General features: G+C 38.8%; 1 protein-coding gene across 5 annotated transcripts in view; it reads right to left on the reverse strand.

Moving 5' to 3' along the window:
• Positions 1-14,653, reverse strand: part of LOC122672831 (amidase 1-like) — an 81,357-nt gene extending 66,704 nt beyond the window's left edge. For 3 of the 5 annotated variants that reach the window (XM_043870330.1, XM_043870331.1, XM_043870329.1), the window contains exons 1-9: positions 14,493-14,653; positions 14,187-14,339; positions 13,886-14,010; positions 13,622-13,747; positions 11,369-11,551; positions 11,124-11,268; positions 10,797-10,965; positions 9,148-9,282; positions 8,860-9,036 (exon numbers count right to left, since the gene is read on the reverse strand). In XM_043870330.1, the coding sequence (XP_043726265.1) occupies positions 8,884-9,036; positions 9,148-9,282; positions 10,797-10,965; positions 11,124-11,268; positions 11,369-11,551; positions 13,622-13,747; positions 13,886-14,010; positions 14,187-14,339; positions 14,493-14,611 (1,308 nt within the window). In that variant the 5' untranslated portion in view covers positions 14,612-14,653 and the 3' untranslated portion in view covers positions 8,860-8,883. Of the gene's footprint in view, positions 1-3,794; positions 3,927-4,163; positions 4,212-8,738; positions 9,037-9,147; positions 9,283-10,796; positions 10,966-11,123; positions 11,269-11,368; positions 11,552-13,621; positions 13,748-13,885; positions 14,011-14,186; positions 14,340-14,492 lie in introns of those variants that run through there. The other 2 variants (XR_006334488.1, XM_043870328.1) reach the window with 2 other exon arrangements.
• Positions 14,654-22,269: the final 7,616 nt, after the last annotated feature.

Below are 22,269 nucleotides of genomic sequence, written 5' to 3' on the forward strand. Positions count from 1 at the left end.
TAAAAAATGCCTTCCTAAATAGAACACTGGATGAGGAGGTGTATATGGACATTCCACCAGGGTTCTCTTATGACAGAAACCAAGGAAAAATATGTAGACTGAAGCATGCACTTTATGGGCTGAAGCAGTCACCTCGAGCATGGTTTGGCCAGTTCCACAAGGCCATGATTTCTGTGGGCTATAAGCAGAGTAATGCTGATCACACACTCTTTATAAAGAGGTTTGGTGAAAAACTCACTGTTCTTATAGTCTACGTTGATGATATAGTGGTTACTGGCAATGATGGTGATGAGATCAGACGGTTGAAGACCTTCCTGGGACAAGATTTGAGAATAAAGATCTAGGGAAACTACGGTACTTTCTTGGGATTGAAGTAGCCAGATCTTCTAAAGGCATTTTTCTCTCCCAAAGGAAGTATGTCCTAGACTTATTGGCTGAGACCGGGTTGCTAGGCTGTCATCCTTCAGATACTCCTATGGACCCTACTGTTCGACTCAAGGAGAAAGAGGGTGAGCCTGTTGATAAAGGCCGGTACCAAAGACTTGTAGGGAAGCTGATTTATCTTTCACACATGCGTCCTGACATTGCTGTTGCCGTGAGTACTGTGAGCTAGTTTATGCATGATCCCTACTCTTCTCATATGGAGGTTGTTCTTCGTATCTTGCACTATTTGAAGTCAGCTCCTGGAAAAGAAATTCTTTTGTCTATGCATGGTCATCTACGGATAGAAGCATACACTGATGCTGATTGGACTGGTTCTGCAGATCGAAAGTCTATTTCTGGGTATTGCTCCTTTGTAGGTGGAAATCTTGTCACATGGCGTAGCAAGAAGCAAAATGTGGTTGCTCGTTCTAGTGTCGAAACTGAGTTTCGAGCTATGGCACAAGGTATTTGTGAGTTATTATGGCTTAAAGGTTTGCTACAAGATCTTGGTGTTCCTATTCGTCTTCCTATGATGTTGTACTGCGACAACAAGGCTGCCATCAGCATAGCACACAACCCAGTACAGCATGATCGTACCAAGCATGTTGAGGTGGATAGGCATTTCATCAAAGAGAAGTTAGAAGCTGGGTTGATTTGTATTCCCTTCGTGACATCTGTTGATAAACTTGCTGATATCTTCACCAAGGGATTGTCTGGAAAATTGTTTCATCCCAATCTAGTCAAGTTGAGCATGATCGACATCTTTGCTCCAACTTGAGGGGGAGTGTTGAAATAGGGTGCTTACCCGATTGGGGTAAGCAGTCCTAGTTGGATTAGGATTAGTCCTACTAGTCCTAGCTGATTAGGATTAGTCCTAGTCATGTTAGGAGTAGTACTTGTCAGATTAAGTTCTTTTCTTTTCTTTTATTTTTATTGTTTTACCCTCAGCCGAGTCCTATTCTGGCATTCCTAGTTGTATTAGGAATTCCTAGTAGGACTAGGACTGAGGTGCTATTATTCCTATTTGTAGTTTGATCAGATTTATTTCAAGTTAATATAAATAAAGGGGCTTGGGTGATCGATTCAATCACTCAAGCATTCAGTTCTTAGGGCTATTAACAAGTTATAAAGAGCAAAACTAATCTATGGATGTACAGATGTAAATGAGGCACAAATGGAATGCGATTCAAACCATATGATGGGGTGACACATCATGATCTCCTTCTTCAATATGTCAACTAGAATTGGTGCTAATAAATAATAATTATGCATCATGGAGTACAATTAGGAGATAGATTTCAGGGTTGCAAAAGCATGGGATTTCCATGGAGGCTGGCTTTTGATTCAGTGGTATGCTCAAGAGAAACTAATTTAGAATTTTATCGAACAATTGGAGTGAGGGGATCGAGAAATGTCTTAAATCACAGACGTGCCACTGCCACATAGTCGACATGGACATATGAGGTTGGATCAATGTGACGAGGACATCACATTCATCGCAGATCAGATTTCATCTTGAAACAAGTGTAGAAAGAGGTCAAAAATTGGAACTGATATTAAAGTTTTATAAACTAACAAGATTTACATTTCATAACAATGGAATCCAGTTGACAATGGAGTGTAGTTAAAGCATAAACTCACTTCTCTTGAGATATGTTCCCATTAGTTTAATTCCTTCTGCAAATCGATATGTTTAAATGCCCATCGGTTCTTAATCTTATTCACTAGAAAGAGGAATCCTACATACTGAAACCCAAAAGAAAGAAAGCCTACTTCAAAACAGAGAAGTGAGCAAGCAGTGGCACCTTCTTTGAGAAGAATTTCTTCTCTTGGGGATTTGCGGATTGCATCACAGCAGATGAGGAAGCCCAAGTCAATCATATTGAAACTAAACTTGATGAAATCAATGGTCCGAATTTCTCCATACTCCATTCCTAATGATGCCCACGCTAGTGAACCAAACAGCTCAACCATTATTAGATCATTTCAGTACCACAGTCTTAAAAAATTCCCACTCCCTTGGATCAATAGATAAAGAAAATAACGAAGTTTGGTTTTTTATTGTATATAGTGATAACAAGAGGAAAGATGCTGGAGTATACCCAAAAACTACAGTAGCTAGTTTTCTTCCTCCACCAAAATAGAAAAGTGAACTAGCAGCTTTCTTTCTCCTTCCATAGGTTGGGTAACCAATCTATCTTAATACAGAAACGCATCTGCATTTTCCATAGTCAGACAATGTTGTTTTGCTTTGTCTTGTTCTTTCAAGAGAACTAAGAACAAGACAACAAATAAAAATTTAGTTGTACTGGCTGTTCTTGACATCTTACCTCATTTTTTCTTTACTGCCACTTCCTCATCTCATCTACTTCTCCATCATCATCAGCTTCTGCCTCTTCAGCGACAGCTCCTCTCTCCCCTCCTGCTTTGACCTTACCGGCGGCGGACACTGCCGATTACCAATGGGCTCCACTAACCATCTCATCTGCCACTGCCATTGTGTCAGCATCGGAGCAGCCACCACCACTGCCGGTGGTTCACAGATGAAACAGTGCTCAGAGTGCCGGAAACATGTTGGTTTGACTGGGTTCAAGTGCAAGTGAGGGACCATCTGCTCTGGGGTTGCACCTTCGTTTTCAATTTTCAAAGCATTGGGAAGGGAGGCCATCCCTATGGCCAACCTGTCGTCAAAGTCTTGAGAAGATCTCTCTATCTCTGGCATGTACATGATGAAGAAAAGGAACAGAGAGAGGGAGGGCAATGAAAGTACAAAATAACCTCATCTATAAGAGGGTTAAATGATTTGGCCAAGGGCAAAGAAAAGAGGTTACAAAAACCTGTTGTAACCAGGTTGGTTATAAACAGATTTACCCTACTGTAATTATGAACTTAAAAAAAAAAAATTAACCACCTAAAGCATAGAAACTAAGGGGATGGTCACTTGAGGTCATGAAGCTCATATTAATTGATCATTGGTTCACCTTTTACAGAATACACCCTGCTGTTAAATATCAATTATTGGGTCACAGATACATGCTCCAATCAAACTTTTTGTAGTGTGGTAAGTAACAAACAGAAAACAGAAGCTCTTTTTTCCTAGATCAAGAAAATGCATGAAGAGAAAATGACAGTGATGAAACTACCACCTTAGTCAATGCCTGAAATTCCCTTCTTAACCACCTTTGCGGCCATTTGGTTAAAGATACTTATCACTCTTCCAATACTTTTAACACGTTGAATTTCTCATATATGACAACACCTTGTTGCAACAAAAAAAGATAAAAGAAATACAGATAATGCACTTAGTTGCAAAAAAGAACAAAATTTAAATGCAGAAAACAAATGGTAGGGGGTGGGGGGGGGGGAATTCAAAAGACAAATGCCAATAATTAAATTGATTAAAAAAAACTTGTAAATAGGACACCTCACTGAGAGCTGCAGCTGAGGATGTCGATTAGCAACCAATTTTGCCCAATGAGCTACACAAATGTAGCAAAGTTTATCTGCAGATTGGAGGGTTGAATGCATTAGAAAGATAAACTAAGAAAAAATAAAAAATAACTGCTGTAAAAGAAAGCTACACAGTGAACTAACGAACCAGTTTCCAATAAATAAGAAAAGATATTAAAACTTTGAAATTCATAAAAGTTGACTGACTCCTGCCTAGTTTTCCTACAACTAATCCGTAGTTTCAATGCTAAATATAATACAACAAAAGGATCAGCAAGATGAGGAGGAACCTGAGTTACATACTAACATAAGCTACGTTTACAGTCACTCAAGCTCATCTGCTCACAAATTATAACGAAGGGAATAAGATATATTTGAGGATGAAAAGGCAAACATTAAGCTCTCGTTACAGAAAAGAAATTTCAGAGAAATGGGTCTAAGGACACTAAACACTTTTACGGTTTAAAGAATTCAAACTTGAAGGTTTATCCAGACATCGTGGGCAACTAGTTATGATCATAAGCATATGTGATATCAATGACAAACAGGGAAAAAATATATACAGAGAGAGGGAGACATATAGAAACAGTGGTTTAACTAAGCTCCTTTCTGGACGGGACTAGGCAAATGGGGCAAGGGTTCGAAATGGAATCTCTAGGAGCCTTGGAGGGCCAAGAAACTTGAACTACCCATTTAGGAAAAAAAAATTCTAGCTGATGATATGAGCATCTCACTGTAATTTTAGATATGAAACTTAAGATGGAAAAGAGCACTCAACAAACATAGAAGTTTTCAAAATACAATACCTCTATGGTACAGTAGGAATGCAGGTCTACTACATTTTTTTTTTTTTGGGGCTAATCAGGTCTACTACATTTTTAGTTCCTACAAGGAGTAATGCAACCCGGGTTCCCAAAACCCTGCTTTTGGGTCGCTATGGGCCCACAAGAATGATAAATATCTCAAGTTAAGGGGATAATAAAAATTGAAGAGGAAGTATTTCAGGAATTTAGAATAAGAATGGGGCAAAGCAAAGCAAACTCGAAAACAAAGGGTGTTTTTTTTTTTTTTTTAATGATTAATAAGGGCTGTCCAAGTGTAAATATGAAAACATTGTCAGAATAGTAGTTTGTAAGGGTCATTATGTAATGTTATGTATCAATGTCCTTTGTTGTAATACACAGCACTTGTACGGTCATATATGTAATTTCCAGATTATATATATATATATAGATATTCTAACACTCTGTAGAACAGAATATACTAGACAGTCTTTCTCTCCCCATGTCTTCCTTCTCTTCTCTTTTTCTCCCTACTTCTCCATCAACCTAAACCCCCCCCCCCCCCCATCTTACCAGTTCTGGTCCTTGCTCATCAGATTATACATCTGATTGCTAAATAACATGTCATTCTCAACCTCCCGATCGAACAAGCCAGCAGTAAAGCCAACTCAAATCAGATGGAATACCTCAACCTAATGATCTTCAAAGAGTCTGAAATTTTAGGTGATGGTTACTTATTGCCAATCCTCTGTAGCAAGAAACAACAGCCAAATTAAAAATAATATTTCCTTCTGCAAATAAACATGGCTGAAGAGAGAGAACCAGGTTGAGTTTCAGTTAAGAACTCTCGATTCCAGCAAGGTTTTGCTGGGATTTTACAGGTATTCAAATCATGTGGGCTATAAGTACCGTCAGAACAGGAACAGGAGAATGGGAAATAAGTTTTGGCTTGGATTATGTATGTGTTGGGCACTTGGGCTTTTGATCCCATGGGTTTTCTTTGTAATTGGCCACTTTAATGGGACTAAAATATGGGTAGTGTAGGAAAACGGGATTTACTTCATTAGTTTAGTTGGAGTCCTGTTTTGAGTCAGTTTCTTTCATTATTTTAGTTTTCAAGCCGGTTTATGTTACCTCATTAGTTAAGGACTGAGTTAAGCCTTTCCTTTTTAGTATTGGAGTTTGTTTTTGAGTCTTCTATATAAGTGTGTGAGGGGGCTACAGTCTTGTAAACAAATTTGATTGAGATTAGGAAGAAAAAAAAAGCATAGCTTTGTGCTTTGCTCTGTGAGAGAGTATGGTGAGATGCCATTGGTGAGAGACCAAAATACGGTGAGAGGCCGTGGGTGAAAGACCCGAGTCTGAGAGAGACTACCCTATCTTCTTCTTCCCTTATTCAATTTCTTTTCTTTTTTTTTTTAATTTTATTGTTTTGAAAAATTTCCTGCAAATCTGTGAACCGATTGAAGTATTTACTGTTGCTGGAACTGAAGTTTGCGATCGTCTTGTGGATTGGTTATCACTCGTGACTGGTCTACATTATTTGGTATCAGAACCATGGAGGGACGGCAAATGGAGTCAACAACTGCTGAATTCTACTTCCCATTGAAGGATGATCGTGCAAGTCTAATTCGACATCTCTACCAAACTCGTGGATGAGGGTTTTTTTTTTTTTTTTTTTTTTTTTCAAGCAGGGGAGAATTGTTATAGATAAGTTACCTAAAGAGCTTATTTTATTAAAAATAAGCTTTGGGTTGCGTTTTGTATGTGTTGGGCCTTTAATCCCATGGGTTTTCTTTGAAATTGGCTACTTTAATGGGCCTAAAATATGGGTAGAAAGTAGGAAAGGGATTTACTTCATTAGTTTAGTTAGAGTCTTGTTTTGAATCAGTTTCTTTCATTATTTTAGTTTCCTAGCCAGTTTATGTTACCTTACTAGTTAAGGATTGGGTTAGGCCTTTCTTTTTTAGTGTTTTAATCTGCTTTTGAGTCTTCGATGTAAGTTTGTAAGGGGCTACAGCCTTGTACACGAATTTGATTAATGAGACAAAGAAAAAAAAACATAGCTTTGTGCTTTGCTCTGTGAGAGAGAATGGTGAGATGCCATTGATGAGAGACCAAAATATGGAGAGAGGTCGTGGGTGAGAGACCCGAATTTGAGAGAGACCACCCTACCCTATCTTCTTCTTCCCTTCTACGGTTTCTTGTTTTTTATTTTGTTGTTCTGAAATTTCCTGCAAATCTGAGAACCAATTAATGTATTTACTGTTGCTGAATGTGAAGTTTGCGATCCTCTTGTGGACTGGTTATCACTTGTGACTGGTTTACATTACCCATAGAATTCAAATTAAAAATGATATTTTATTCTACAACTAAACTTGGCAAAAGAGAGAGAACCAGCTTGAGTTTCAGTTCAAAACTCTCGATTTCAGCAGGGTTTCTCATTAGGATTTTGCAGATAGGGTCGCCCAAGGGTTTCTGAACAACCAACCAAACTTCAGAACAAAAGGGCTGAGATGGGATCCGCTTCAAATCAGGTGGGCTGTAAGTACTGCCAGAATAGGAACAGGGAATAAAGGGAAGAAATAAACAAAGAAGAAGGAACATAAGGAAGGAAGGAGATAGGAAGGAAAACTAAGAGCTTATCAGCAAGAGGAGAGATTCAAAATCGCAGCGAAGGAGAGGAGAGAGAACCAACAGCCAACAAGCTGCAATCAGGTCAGACAGGCACACTCCAAAAAAAAAAAAAACTCAATTTCATTCAACTCTAACCTCCATCATTGGATTACATGCATATATACAAAGATAAATACTCCTAATTACATTCTAAAACAGAGATAGAACTCAAATAGGAAACTAGCACTAAAACAAAAACTCCAGTGTATCTCCCACCAACCCTTATTGGACCAAAAGCCCAGTGTAGGTCCGGTTCGCCTTGGTCTGGGTTTCCAGATCGGGTCATGCCAATCCAGCCATGCACAAGCAACCACATCAAAGGAGGTTTTTGCATTCTTTAAGTGAGTAAGAATCTTTCAACATGGTCCAATAGGTGAGGAAATTTCCTAGGCATCACCCAACCTATTGGCAGTCCCATCATCGTTAAGTTCCACTTCATGAATGACCAAAGCACTGGTTCAAGGATAGACAATGGCATGAGAATCACATTCCTGAGATATAGATTTCAATTTTGTGGTTTTTCTTAGTCCAGGTTGTTGTATTGGTGGAACTTGTAGTCTCACATTTCCTGCTTTGTTTTTTGACTTATTTTTCAACCTCATTTCAAATTTATTCTCTTCTGTATGTCTATAGATTCAACTTGCTGCAGTGGATGAGGACCCATGAGATATCAACTACCTTTGCAGCTACATCAGTCACTAACAGTTAAAAAAAAAATCTGGAGAAATAAAGGTCCAAGCGCTATAGAGGTTCCTTATCTCATGAAAACAATGCACCATCATCATCACCAATGTAAGACCACCTTAACGAATGACGAGATAAAAGCATCATTATATAAAATTTGAGAAGAGAGTATTGCAGCCTGATTACATTGCTAGAAACCTTTAAAGGAAGTTACAATGAAAACATACATAGAAACCGAGCCTGAAATACAAACCCAATCTAACACAATATAATCCTTCTTAATCTAAAATTCATACATATTATTTCAACAATGAATTGTCCCTTATTACCTTCCCTCAAGGGTGTGGCAGTTAGTTAGAAGATTATCACAAAGGAGAGAAAACGAGGAGCAGGTAGACTCTTCATAAAGAAGCCCAACTCAAAAGTTTAAGCTATTAAGTGAATAAACCCAACTAGTACATAAAGGCATCCAATGTCCCAGTGTTCTCCAATGTGGGATTATTCCCAACACTTCACCTCATGTGTTGCCCCCTTATTTTGGGTGGCAGTACACATGGCATGTGTGGCCACTCTTTTAGTGTTTGTACACGGATTGTCATCAATGGTTGGCCTGGTGGCTCTTATACAACGAAATTTTGAGAAGAGAGTATTGCAGTAGCAGAACCGATTACATTGCAAGAAACCCTTAAATGGTGTAAATAGAAATTACAATGAAAACAGAGATAGAAACCCAGTTTAACACAACATTATTCTTCCTAGTCTAAAACTCATACATATCAATACAACAATCAATTGTCCCTTATTATTGTATTTCTTACATCTTACAGATGGACTTGCAACTTACCTTGAATAGTACAAAGATACAACTTCAGAAACTCATTCCCTCAGCAATTTCAATCTGCTCCTTCAAAGAACCATGAAGGTTCTCAACAAGATTCAACAAAAAACCATCTGCACCATGCTTGGCCACCAGAGACACTGACACCGGAAGGTTATCATACATTCCCAAAGGTATACTAACCTGCAGTTAAGTAATTCATCAAAGACTACATCCGTCACAAACATGCCCCCAATAACTTTGATGATATACAATCACACAATGCTGTTAAATGGCAGGGCTAAGAGAGACTACCTGGCAAAATCCAGAAACTCCTGCGACAGACAGCAAGCTGAATGCTCTAGCACGAAAATTTTCAAGTGTAACAGCCTCTGTTTGCAATTTAAATGGAGGCCTAGGAACTGTAGGAATAGCAAGGACACCAAAATCCTACAAAACCATTCGGTAAAAGCATCAAGAAATGAAGAAAGGCAGAATTGGACAGAAGATCATGAGCAGAAAATTCTTAGACATGACTGCTTCAACTTGCTTGTGAGAGTGTGAAAATTGTAATTTTACAGTAGCAGATAGAGTTAAGTTTAAGCATAATTTCCTCAAGAATTTCATGTACAATCAAGTGAATTAAACTGCAGAATTATCTCTCAACTTGAGTAATCCATAGTGCACCAAACCAGAACCTTAGATTGGATACTTCTATTGGGCTAACTTTTAAAGGTTTCGCAGCTTCAGACTAAATTTTTTATTTATTTTGAGGGGGGGGGGGGGCGTGGTTAAGCTCATCACTTGGAGAAAACTGCAGCCTCGAAGAACTTTTTTTTTGTTTGAGAAATTTTCCCTCATTTTCCTTTTGCTAAATTTCTTGTTTCTGGCTCTCCTCTTAGGGACTGTTCGGCAGTCTGTCTTTGTTTATTTTGTCGTTGTCTTTGACCAAAAAGGGAAACATTTGATGAAAAAAATCCAAGGTTTAGATTTTTTTATCAAATCACTAGTTCGAAAAAAAGTTTAGTTACTTTCTGTTATTTAAATTTCTAAATGAATATATTCGGATAAATTGAATTCCAAAAATATCAATAGGAGTTTAATTATTCAAGACTTCTTCTGAGACTAAAATACACAAACTATCAATTCCCAGAAGAATTTATGAAGATGCCAGTTTGCTTAGCTGGTTAAAGTCACAGTGTCATTTACAGGATATCAGATTGAATTCCATCTCCACACACCAACTTGCGAACTTACCACTAACCGCAACTCGTTGCCCCATCCCCACCCACCAAAATAAAAATATGTTAATATATTTTTTATCCGATTATATTTAGGAAGGCAGGACGTGCACTACATATAGAAAGATGTAGCTTAGGTGGCACCCAGAAAACACAGGTAGATAGCCCCCACCTCCGATACTCATTTTTCAAATTTAGTCTAAATAACTGTCCCATGTGGCAAGGTAAAGTTCACTTTCTTAGGTATTTTAATCTAAAAACTCACAATATCATGGACCATATGATTGACATGGGACCCAAGGTTCAATATGAGGCCAATATAGAGGGGCAACCCTATCCACCCAATGGTCTTGATTGGCCACATCCATGGGGCTTGGATTGAGCCACCCATCCTGCTAAGATTATAAAGATTGTGGTCCTTTTTGTTTTTTCTTGTCGGAAAATTGAACTGAGAAAGCAATGAACAGAATTAAAAGTAATTTTATTTGAAAAATAAATGAACATTATAGAGAAACATAACCTATTTAGTTAATTAAATAACATAGAGACCCAAGAAAAAAAAATCTGTCAAACAAAACAAAAAAGATATGATGAGTTAATCCGAAGTATTAGAAAATTCCTCAAGGAATTTGCATTCCCACAGGCAGTGAGTGACTCTGCACATGCATGGGTCTCTGTGGTGTGTGTGTGTGTGTGTGTGTGAGAGAGAGAGAGAGAGAGTACCCCAAGCAGGTCAGTAAGAGCAGCACGGAGTTCATTCCTGATTTTATGACAGGAGTCAATGTTTTCACTTGTTGTCCCAAGGGCTTTCTGTACCCGTTCTGATGTGCCTGGACCTAATTTAGGTTTAACTGAACTAAGCCATTCTTCATGGTTATTTTTGAACTCATACCTACAATTCAACATAATAATTGCATTCCAGAGGTATTAATATAAATTTTTTTTTTTTTTGGGGGGGGGGGGGGGGGAAGGGTGTAGGGGAAAGAAAAACCTATTTTTTACATTGCAAGAAATCACAGATAGTATTGCAGTTATGTTCAGGATCCATACATCTGAAGCAACCTCATGGAACTGGAAAGGTCCATTAATGAAGGTATATTAGACTCCACTTGATTGGCTTCATCCAGAAAACGCTTTAAACTTGGAACATTCTCCTTAACAAAATCACCAAGGTTTGTATGCCTAACAATTTGACCTAAAATAGAAAGATGATGAAGTAATACATCACTCTATTAAAATCCCATTGTGATGAATGCAGGCAGAAAGGACTGCATAGCACATTATCAAGAATTTACCTCCAAACAACTTTTCAACAGACTTAAGAAGAACCTGGGTCACACGATCACTGGGAATGCTCACAAGTTGAAAACAGTCATCTGGAACAATAATGTGACTTGGTTGTACAGGTTCCACATTAGGCAATTGCAGTAGCACACGCGCTACTTGATTCAAGACCACAGGATCCCTTGCAAACCATCCTAGATGACGAATGTGTCAACAAATAGAGTTGCAGGAAAAGGTAAGATAAATAGTAAACCACTAAACCACAACACACTCTCTGTGCTACAAGCATACTTCCATCCAAGTTAAACATCAAACCGCAAGTATGATATAATTAAAGAAACAACCAAATATTTCTCCTACCTCGTTTGAAGGTCTTGTATATGTTGCACTCTTTTTTGAGCCACATGGAGGGCTCTTTTGGTCAGAACTGTTGGATGGGATGCCTTGACTTTGCCATATGTCAAGTTTCTCCCCCTCCCCTCCATCCAATCTGTGCTATATGATCTCTCGTGATAGGACAGTTGCACTTTTATTCTCAGAGGTTGACTTAAGTTGCTCAAAATTGAATTTTCCAACCAATTTTAAGCTTTATATCTCCACATGGGAGAATAGGATTTCACTGAAACTTGCTAGACTATTTTATCATGAACTGGACAACACATTTATAAATTTTGAGCCCTAAACAACTGTGCTATGTGACAGATATCAGTGGAATCCAAAGAAACTTATCCAGATGGGCAATACAGTAAAACCATGCCCTTGTTCAGAAAAAGGGATCATTCAGGTTATTAACCATGAGCAGAGAAAATGCATTATTAGCTTCTTAGGTTTGGCATTGGTTTGTCTTTTGTATCTCATACGTTCACTTTATAGACATGATAGAAAACTTGATTTCTCATGAACTTGCATCCCAGCAGTTGGAATGAGTGAAACCACTCACCGGTTTTATCCCATTCCATCTTGGCTCTGAATCTGCTTGGAACTTGACATATGGAATGTTGATCTTTAATTCTCTATAGATTTACTAATTATAAAAAACTGTTGCCAATATCATACTGCCGTAATACGATAGAAGGGCAATGCACAACCAGATAGCAGTGTCGAAGTTGCAACTCATAGGTGTCTCAGTTGTACATTGTACTTTCACACTTTAAATTCTATAACTTTTTCTCCTTTCATAAGTTTTAAGATGTATAATTATGGTGACATGGTATCACTGGGTACAGAACTTTGTGAAATGAATATAAGCAGAAGTATGTTTATCATGACATATAAATATGGTAGAATGCATAGTATTCACGTATCAATCAAAACTTTAGAATTGATGACATTGATCCTGGAAATATGCCATGGAATGGTGAAACAGGATTTGAATATATAAACAAAATCAGTTGAACCAAGGGTAGCTTCAGTTGAGGTCAACATTCAACATTTTGATTTCAGTGGCCATTTTGACCTGGCCCGAAACCAAAATGTGCCACCAAAAGGGCTAAAATCCCACCGAAATGGACCAAATTTCGGTGGAAATTTCGCAAATGACCATTTTAGTTTCAATGATTGCCTTGTTAAGCATGTTTACACATGTTTGAATCATTAGATTTTTTTATTTTTTTTATTTTTTTTTGGGGGGTGGGGGTTTGGGGGGAACCTAAAGTGGTAGTTTGGCTTCAGACCCTAGGTTGCTAGTGCATAACATAACATACTATATCCTTTCCCTTACATAATTTAGCAAAAAATATTGAACAAAGATGGAAATATTTAGGGACATATCTCTTTCTTAAAGTTTTAATGCAAATATTTTTGCAATCTTATCGTGGGAGCTTAAATGAGTTTGGAGATGTCTGAATCCTCAATGATTTGTAAGTTTTTGAAGAAATTTGAAGTGTGCTAGCAATTTTGGCTCGTTTCAATTCAAAAGTTGGTATTCTATATAAAAGAATGTGCATTTCAATTATTTTGACCAGAATTTCAACATTTCGAAGAAATATTGTATGTTTTGTATTTTGCATGTCATTCAAGGCCCATCAAAACCGAAATATTTCACCGAAATTTCATCATTTCAATCAAAATTTCGAACCATGGTTGAGGTGAGAGTCCAAGTTCAGAACAGGTGGGGAACCTCATGCCTCATGGCCTCCAAATTACATAGTTATGATTATTAAATAACATCAGGATTAGACTAAACATGCTTTAAGATAGAGTGTGAAGGATTTTCTTAAAAATATATAAAGAAAAAAGATTGAATATCCGAACTTGCAACTTACCAACTGTATCAAAGCTTTGTGAATTAGGAACAACACCACTAATAGGAACAAGACCATGTGAAGGCCGAATCCCATAAATTCCACAGTAAGCTGCAGGGGCTCTTACGCTTCCTCCAGTGTCAGTGCCTGCAAGGAAATGCCAACAGCCAACAGAAGAGTTTGCATTAGTCCCTCCCTATACCTAATGATGACAATTTAAAAAAAAAATATATATATATATATATATAAGACTCTGATATCTCAGAGAGAGTGAAAGTCTCACACCTAAGGAGAAATCTACAAGGTTTCCTGCCACTGCTACAGCAGATCCACTTGAAGATCCTCCAGGTATCCGATCTGGGGCACAAGGATTAACGGGTGTTCCATAGTGTATGTTTTCTCCATTCAGACTGCCATCAAATACTTAGGAACATCATAAAAAGCTATAAAAACAGCTCTAAATGAAGAAGAATAATTTTGGTACTCTATGAAGCAAATATTCATCCCAGGAAGAGTAAAAAAAAAAATAAAAAAAATCAAATGGAACATCAAATTCTTTTTTTCCTAAAAAAAATCTAAAACCAACCTGTAGGCCAATTCATCCAAGACAGTTTTGCCAACAGATGTGGCACCAGCATTCAAGAGAGCTGTAACAACGGGAGCAGTTGATACGGCAGGTAAGTGGGTCCTGGCCCAATCCGGATGACCAAATCCAGTCACGTATCCTTCAACATCAAATCTGTTCCCACAAACCCAGAAATTTCAGAAGCAGTTCACAAATTGCAAATGAACAGAGAAAGAAGAAGAAAATTAACAGAAAAAAAAGTACTTAAAAATGGAGAACAAAAAAGAAAATAGTCAAAAGGAGTAAAAGCAGGGAGAAAAGAGTGACATGTCTTTGATGGCGAAAGTAAGGCCGTTCAGTGGTAGTTGTTGAGTAGAAGTAGTTAGTGGAGGACGTAGTACGAATTTCTCCATGAAAGCTCCGAAATCTGCCTTTGCCGCCGCCATCTCTACTACGCAATTCAACTCTCCTCTCTCTCTCAGTTCAGAGTTCAGAGTTCAGAGTTCAGAACTTCAGATACAAGCCCATCATCATCGCTATTGGTTCTCAGTTTTTATAGCTGATTTCCTTTCGTTGCAAGGCCAGACATCAGAGAACAGCAAGAAACGCGCGCTACTGCCAATTGGGACATTGGATCGTGCCAGAATGATAAATTAAAAATGAAAAGACCATTTTAGCCTTATAGTTTAAATCAATGCCTTTGTGGTACTGGTTCGGGTAGGCGTGCAGCATGATTGGTTTCGCTCCGGGTAACTCTTTGTTGTCATGGAACTTTGTTCCATGAATTTGTCTTATCCAATTTGGTTTTCGTATCATGAGATGAACGAAGGGACCCACAAACAGGGGAATGACACCAACTTATAAAAAAAAACCAAAAAATGGACCCAGTTTTGCTTCCTATTCAACCCTGGGATCCATGCCGGTTCGGATTGTATCTTTATCACCTCCATTTTGCTGAACGGTCCAATTCCCCAGTTCCTCTAACAAAGGGGGGCTGAAATGACCTCTCTACCCATGCCCAAACACCCTGCCCGGGTGGGGTCCACCATCCCCCTATTAGAGGAACTAGGGAACTGGGCCGGTCAGCAAACTGGAGGTGATAATTTTCCGTTCGGATTTGCACCCTAAAAAATAAAATAGTTCACGGTTCGTATCGAATATAGGCCAATCTCAACACAGCTATTGATTATATATTAATTGTATCAGACATTTTTGCCCTCAAATATATCGATACCAACATTATTTTGATCATTTTACCCTTTATCCATATCATAGTATCATACCACTGATCTGATATAGTCAAGGTATTGCCCCGTTAACACTGATACAGCGATATCGACTCCTAAATAGTATCCACAAGTATCTGACTCTCTGATTGAATTGGAAAAAGATATTTTCAACTTTGTACTAGAGATTCTCTCCCCAGCATGGTTGAAGAAATACTTAAATCCAAAATTGGACTTCTCTTTCCTCAACTAACATAAATAAGAGGATAGAATCATAGAATATAAAATAAGGGTGGGGAATCGATGCCAGGCTCTACGTGGCCTTTGCATTAGCATGGGGGCCAATGAGAGGGCTCACAAGGGTATTCAATCGGGGTGAGATTTTCATTTCATGGGGGTGGAACAGTCATTTTTCGTCCTTCCTGTGTCTAGGCACAGGCTCCATGCAGCATGGCCCCCTTCTTTTTCCCGTAAGATATATATTTTTCCAACTTAAGTAATCAAACTGTAAAGCCTGTGAGAATAGCATTTTCTTTTAAGGGTTCATGTTCTCTACGCCGCAGCGCAGGCTGCACCCAGACACATGGGCCTGCCACTTAGGGGGCAGGGCGATCATTGCGCCCACCCCCATGTGTCTGGGCGCAGCCTTCGCCCCCGGCATAGACAACATTCTCCCGTCGTTTAATTATCCTCTCCATTCCTAGTTTTAGAGTTGCATTAAGGTAAGTCATGAGAGGATGAAGATGTCATCCTTGGAACGTGTACGAGTGCACCATGACAGAAAAGATATTAGAAGGGTTCATAAAGCTAACCTCATTACTCATGTGTCATGATTCATGCATCTTTCATCTTTTCATCCGTCTTATTCGATTCAATAGAGGTATAAAATGACCAAAAAAAAAATCTGGCTCCACGGCCTCCACCTGTTTATGATTCTTATATGGACCTTCCCATATTTTTTTTTTTTTTGTAATTAAGCCTGCGGGTGTTCACAGTAGTAATATTTTGTGTATTCCAAAGTATAATGGTACAATGGATGATTAAACAATAAACACCATCAGACAAAGCTCCCTATATGAAAATTAGATTTTTTAAAAAAAACCTCCCAGAAAATATTGAAACTTACTGTTTCATGATAATTATGCATCATGAAAAAAATTAGGAAATAGGTTCCAAGTTTGCAAAACCTTGGGATTTCCTTGAAGGCTTGCTTTTGTTTCAGCGGTAGGCTTAAGATAAATTTATGTTAGAATTTTATCAAACAATTGCAGTAAGGTGACTAAGAAATGTGTTAAATCAGAGACAAGCCCCGTCCCCTTCAAAAAAAAACAAAAAACAGAAGTATTGGTGAACTCGTCGGTTATCAATATTAAGCTTGAAACAAGTACAGAAAGTGGTCAAAAGATATCAAAGTTTCTTAAGGTAGAACAACGCCAATTCATAATAATGGAATCTAATTGGCATTGAAGAGTCTGATCGATGCAGTAGCATTGGATTGGCTGAACAGATATGATAGGTTTTGGAAGGCAAAGCCTAAGAAATCCAGCCCATCCAATTATGGTGGTTGGTAGCTAGTAGAAGTAGGTAGTTTCTTTTTTTCCTATTTCTCAAGGGTATTTATGAACTTTTCATTTTTTAATATATATATATAAATGCCAGCTGTTAGAGCTATGTGGCACATCCAAGTCCTAGGTTCAGCATAGGCTAGTATTTTATTTTAAGGAAAATTACACTGTCATCCCTTGAGGTTTGTATTAAATACAGAATGACCCCCTATGTTTTTAAATTATACAATCACACCCCCTGAGTTTTGGTTAGTTGTTACAGGCAGCCCCACTTCTTTATATCATTCCCGTTAAGTGATAAGGTGTTGATAATTCATGACATACAATGACTAATAAACCCCTATTAGGGGTGTGAGCTTACCAACCGATTGCCCTTCCCATCCTCTCATTACTCCATCTCCGTCGCTCACATTCTGCAGTTTTGATTCTCCATCTCCATCAGTTTCTCGCCCATTCCCTCTTTCTTTCTCTCGTTCACACCCTTTGTTATTGAAGCATAGTGTCTCTTGCAATTTTTTTATGGGAAATTTACACATACCACCCCTGAGATTTGACGAAAGGATATTTTCACCCCCTAGTTTTGGAAAATTCTGCGTACCCCCTTGAGGTTTGCAAACGGTAACAAATAAGCCCATTCCGTCAGCTCATGACTAGCACTGTTAAAAATTAGACTTGAACTGACGGAATTGCCCTTACAAGAAAAAAAAAAGAAAGAAAAAACACCTGCAACTCATCTTCCCCAATCGATTTTGGGGAAGATGAGTTGCAGGTATCCTTGTAGGGAACACCATGGAACCGATCTTGATTCACTCTCTTTCCTTTCCCTCTTCCATTTGCTTTCCCATCTAAAAAACTTCACAGTAGCTGCATGAGACCCATAACAGAACTGCAATACCTCTTCAAAGTGCTCTGGCAACAGAGGAATTCCGGTGCGTGATAACTCAACTTCAAGTTCAGGAACATGGACTTTGGAGATGATTTCAAAGAAAATCTTCACATTCGGAGAGATATTTGCGTTGTCATGATATGAAGAGAACAATTGTGGTCTCGGAATAGAGGGAATTTTTGAGTTGCTGTTCTGCGAGTGTTTTGAGGGACCAATGGAGGTTGCATTTCTAGGGTTTTCGGCCGCGACCGCCATTAATTAAGTTTAAATAGAAGCGAATAGTGAACCTTGAATTGAGAAGATAAAGCAAAAGCTCTAGAATGATACAGAAACCTTTCAAATCTCTAATCCAAAACCCTAAAACGGATCAAACCTTGTACTCAATAAGTGGATTTCATCAAGGAAACTGAAATTCGTGACCAAAATAATTGAAATTTAGGAGATTTTCCCACTATAAGAAGTAATATGACATGGATAAGTATTTTGCAGAGGAATCTGAACATAAAAAATCTATGATTCTTTCGCTTTTTGTCTTTTATCCCTTTCTTTATTTATTGTCCACACACCCCATTTCTGAATTCCGACAAGCTTTGAGAAAGACAAGGCAATTGTAGGCGGTGTTTAGGAGTGAAAAACTACAGAAGTTGCAGTGTAAGAGCCATATGTTTTACGATTGCAATTTGCAATTGATTGAGAGAGACGTTCCTTCATTCTTTCACTTGTCAAAAAAGAAAATGAAAAAAAAAAATAAAGGGCGGAGAAAAATCAAAAGAGTGTTCATCGGAAAGGTGACGCAGGTAGGCAACCGTCATCATCCAATTCCATTCGTCTAAAGCTTTAACGAAGCAACAAAAAAAAAAAGAGAAGATCCTGACGATCAGGGGGTTGAGAGTTATCGAGGGAAAGGAAAGAGAGTGAATCAGGATCGGTTCCATGGTGTTCCCTACAAGGATACCTGCAACTTATCTTCCCCAAATCGATTGGGGAAGATGAGTTGCAGGTGTTTTTTCTTTTTTTTCTTTTTTTTCTTTTCTTGTAAGGGCAATTCCGTCAGTTCAAGTCTAATTTTTAACAGTGTTAGTCATGAACTGACGGAATGGGCTTATTTGTTACCGTTTGCAAACCTCAGGGGGGGTACGCAGAATTTTCCAAAACTGGGAGGTGAAAATATCCTTTCGTCAAACCTCAGGGGTGGTATGTGTAAATTTCCCTTTTTTTATTCAACATTCTGCAGAACAGAGATGTATAAATGAATACCTACAACTCCATCGCTGACCTGCAACTCCTCGCAGAACAGAGGAGTCCCTCACCACTTCTCTCCCCTTCCCATCCTCTCATTACTCCATCACCATCGCTCACATTCTGCAGTTTTGATTCTCCACCTCCATCAGTTTCTCGCCCATTCCCTGTTTCTTTCTCTCGGTCACACCCTTTGCTATGGAAGCATAGTGTCTGTTGTTGAGACTTAGGAGAAAAGCATAGTGTCCGTTGCAATTTTTATATTCAAATTCATTCTCCTCTTTGATGAATCTGACCAAAAACCTTACCCTTCAAATGACTGATATCCTTGGGCGAAGTCTTCGGGGTTTTCAGATGGGAAATCTCAACGGGAATTAGCCAGAAGACAAGCGATTGTTTACTCACCAAATGCTCCCAAAGTTAAAAGCGTCATGGAGTTGGAGAGGAACTAAATCTCTTCCGGTAATTTGTAGCAATCGATACTGCTCTTACGACTTCATTCCCTTACCCTGCCTGTCGTCAAAAACTTTACCCCATGAATCATGATAAGACGAGTTTCTCAGATTAAGATTTTGGTTAGTAGAAGGGAAGAGGTGAGGTCTAGTGGGGGTGTTCTCATGCAGTGGAAGGAAAATGGAAGAAATAGAAAAAGAGAAGGAGGGGGTTCGGTGATGATGATTGTTGGGAGTTAAAGTGGGAAATCAAAATCAGAGAGACGGTGAGTGAGGTTCTTGTTAGTGGAAGGAAAGAGAAGAATATAAGAAGGGGATGGATTAAAGGGTTCAATTAGTGGAAGGAAAGAGATGAAGTGGATCGGTCCAGACTCCAGAGGCAAAAGGAAAATAAGAGGTTTCGGTTTGGACTGTGAAATAGAGAATGGGATTGGATGATTTCAGTTATGAAATGGATGGTGAACGATCGATTAAGTTTCAGAGGGTGGATGGAGAAGTGAGATTGGAAGAAGATTTGGCTGGGATTTCAGTTAGGTTCAGGTAATTGAATTTCACGGTCGTAGTTTGACCTGAAGACCAGGGCATCTAGACGGCTGAAAGCAGAGGAAATAGCAGCTTGGGTTTGCAGATTTTTTAGGGCTACTAACGAATGAATGAGAGCGGGGAAAAAAATCCGAGAGAGAATAGAGGGAGAAGAGATGAGGGAGAGATGACATAGATGTAGGGCTGTAAATGAATAGCCGAAATCCGTTTTCGTATCTGTGTCCGTATTCGTTTAGCACTATCCGAATCCGTCCGAAAGCTAAACAAATGCGGATACGGATAGGCTATAGCTATCCAAAAAGCTATAGTTACATGTAAACGGATAAAATGTCCGATCCGTATCCGTATTCATATCCGTTTAGCACTATCCAAATCCGTCCGATAGCTAATCAGATGCGGATGCGGATATAGCACTATCCGAGCCAAATCCGATCCATTTACAGCCCTACATAGATGTATAAACGAATACCTGTGCGGTGGATTTGTAGGTCAGCGATGGAGGCAACTTCAAATTTGGGGAAGAAGACAACGGTAAAAAAGGTTTGTCTTGCAATCTTAGAAGAGGGCAAAGTTGGTATTTAAAATGTATTATTTAACACCGTCCATTCAGAGGGTGTGGCTGTATAATTTAGAAACTAAGGGGATCGCTCTGTATTTAATACAAACCTCAGGAGGTGGCAGTGTAATTTTTCCTTTATTTTAAGTAAAGTCTTATTTAAGTTGTTTTTTTGGTAATTATTTAAGTTGTTACATGTTACGAAGTTAGAAGTATACCGAAATTCTAAGTCCTGTTTTATATAAAAGAGTTGTAAACTCCAAATCAATGGACAATGGAATAGCATTATGGGTGAGGGTTTCCGACCCTGCTAATGTGGGGAAGGGGGAATCTCCTATAATTTTTATCACCTGCGGTTCTCTTGGTCGGTACGGTTCTCTAGTGCCTCTAATAAAAAGGGGGTGGACCTCACCTGGGGAGTGTATTTGGTCAGGGGGTGGAATGGTCATTTCAACCCACCTATGAGAGGAACCGCACAACCGTACCAGTCAGTGAACCTCAGAGAATAAATGTCCGAATCTCCTACGCAACACCAATCGGGGTGCAAGAATCAAGAATATGTTTGATCAATTAGGGGCCCACACAGTCACAGAGGAGAGAGTGTCAGGGATGTGAGAGGGTGTGGGAAACCATTCCCTCACTGACAGTGTGGGGATCTTTTCCCTAGATTTATTTGAAAAGAGTTTGTGGGTTTGAGGAAATTCTTCTCCCTCCCTCATCCTTCCCATCAATCTCTCTTTTCTCTCTCATCTTTCTTCCTTTTGATCCAATCTCTTCCCCATCCCAGTGGCACTTGCTGCCTCCTCGCCTTTTTCTTTCCTTCTTCCAATCGATACCTTGTACTTTATCCTCTCTTATGTTACTGTTGCAGGTCCCTATTTTGCAGGTGCAGCAAGCTCTCCATCATCAAGTCCCAAGCCTGTTTTTTCTCTCTACTTCTATTTTTTTTTTTACTATAAGAGCAAATTACATGCACCTCTTCTCGTGTTTGAAATAATAACAGAACATCCCCATAGTTTTATCTTTTACATAAAACCCCTTCATGGTTGACGGTGTCAGTGAGCTGTTAATTATAAAAATAAAAAGACATTTTTACCTTTTTATACCTTGAAACTAAAATGATAAAATGGAAATACTATTTCTACCCTTTTTACATCCTCAAACCTAAAATCCCCAAATCTTCTTCTTCCTCCTCCTTCTCCTGCAACCCCTACCTGCGATTCAGTCACACCACCCATCCAAAATTCCTCTCATTTCAACCCTTTTTTACATCCTCAAACCTAAAATCCCCAAATCTTCTTCTTCCTCATTCTCCTGCAACCCCCACCTGCGCTTCAGAGTCCCACTACCCATCCAAAATTCCTCGCGTTGCTTTGTAAGAACTTTTCCGGCGTCTGTTCAAATGTTCTCTCCGATGACCTCCGTCCCAGAAGCGTCGGCATCTGTTCAGTGTCTGGTCAATTCTTCTTCTTCTTCTTCCCTTCAAACTCTCTTCTCCCTTCCTATTTCTTTCTCTCAATTCTAGACGAATCTTCATCCTTTGGAATAGACATGAAGATTATTATAGGGGTTGAATTTCTCTCAACAACACTAGAATCTGATTTTTGAATTTCTATTTTCAAATCTGGATATTAGCT

This window comes from Telopea speciosissima, chromosome 8, assembly GCF_018873765.1.
Source record: "Telopea speciosissima isolate NSW1024214 ecotype Mountain lineage chromosome 8, Tspe_v1, whole genome shotgun sequence".
Lineage (NCBI taxonomy): Eukaryota > Viridiplantae > Streptophyta > Magnoliopsida > Proteales > Proteaceae > Telopea > Telopea speciosissima.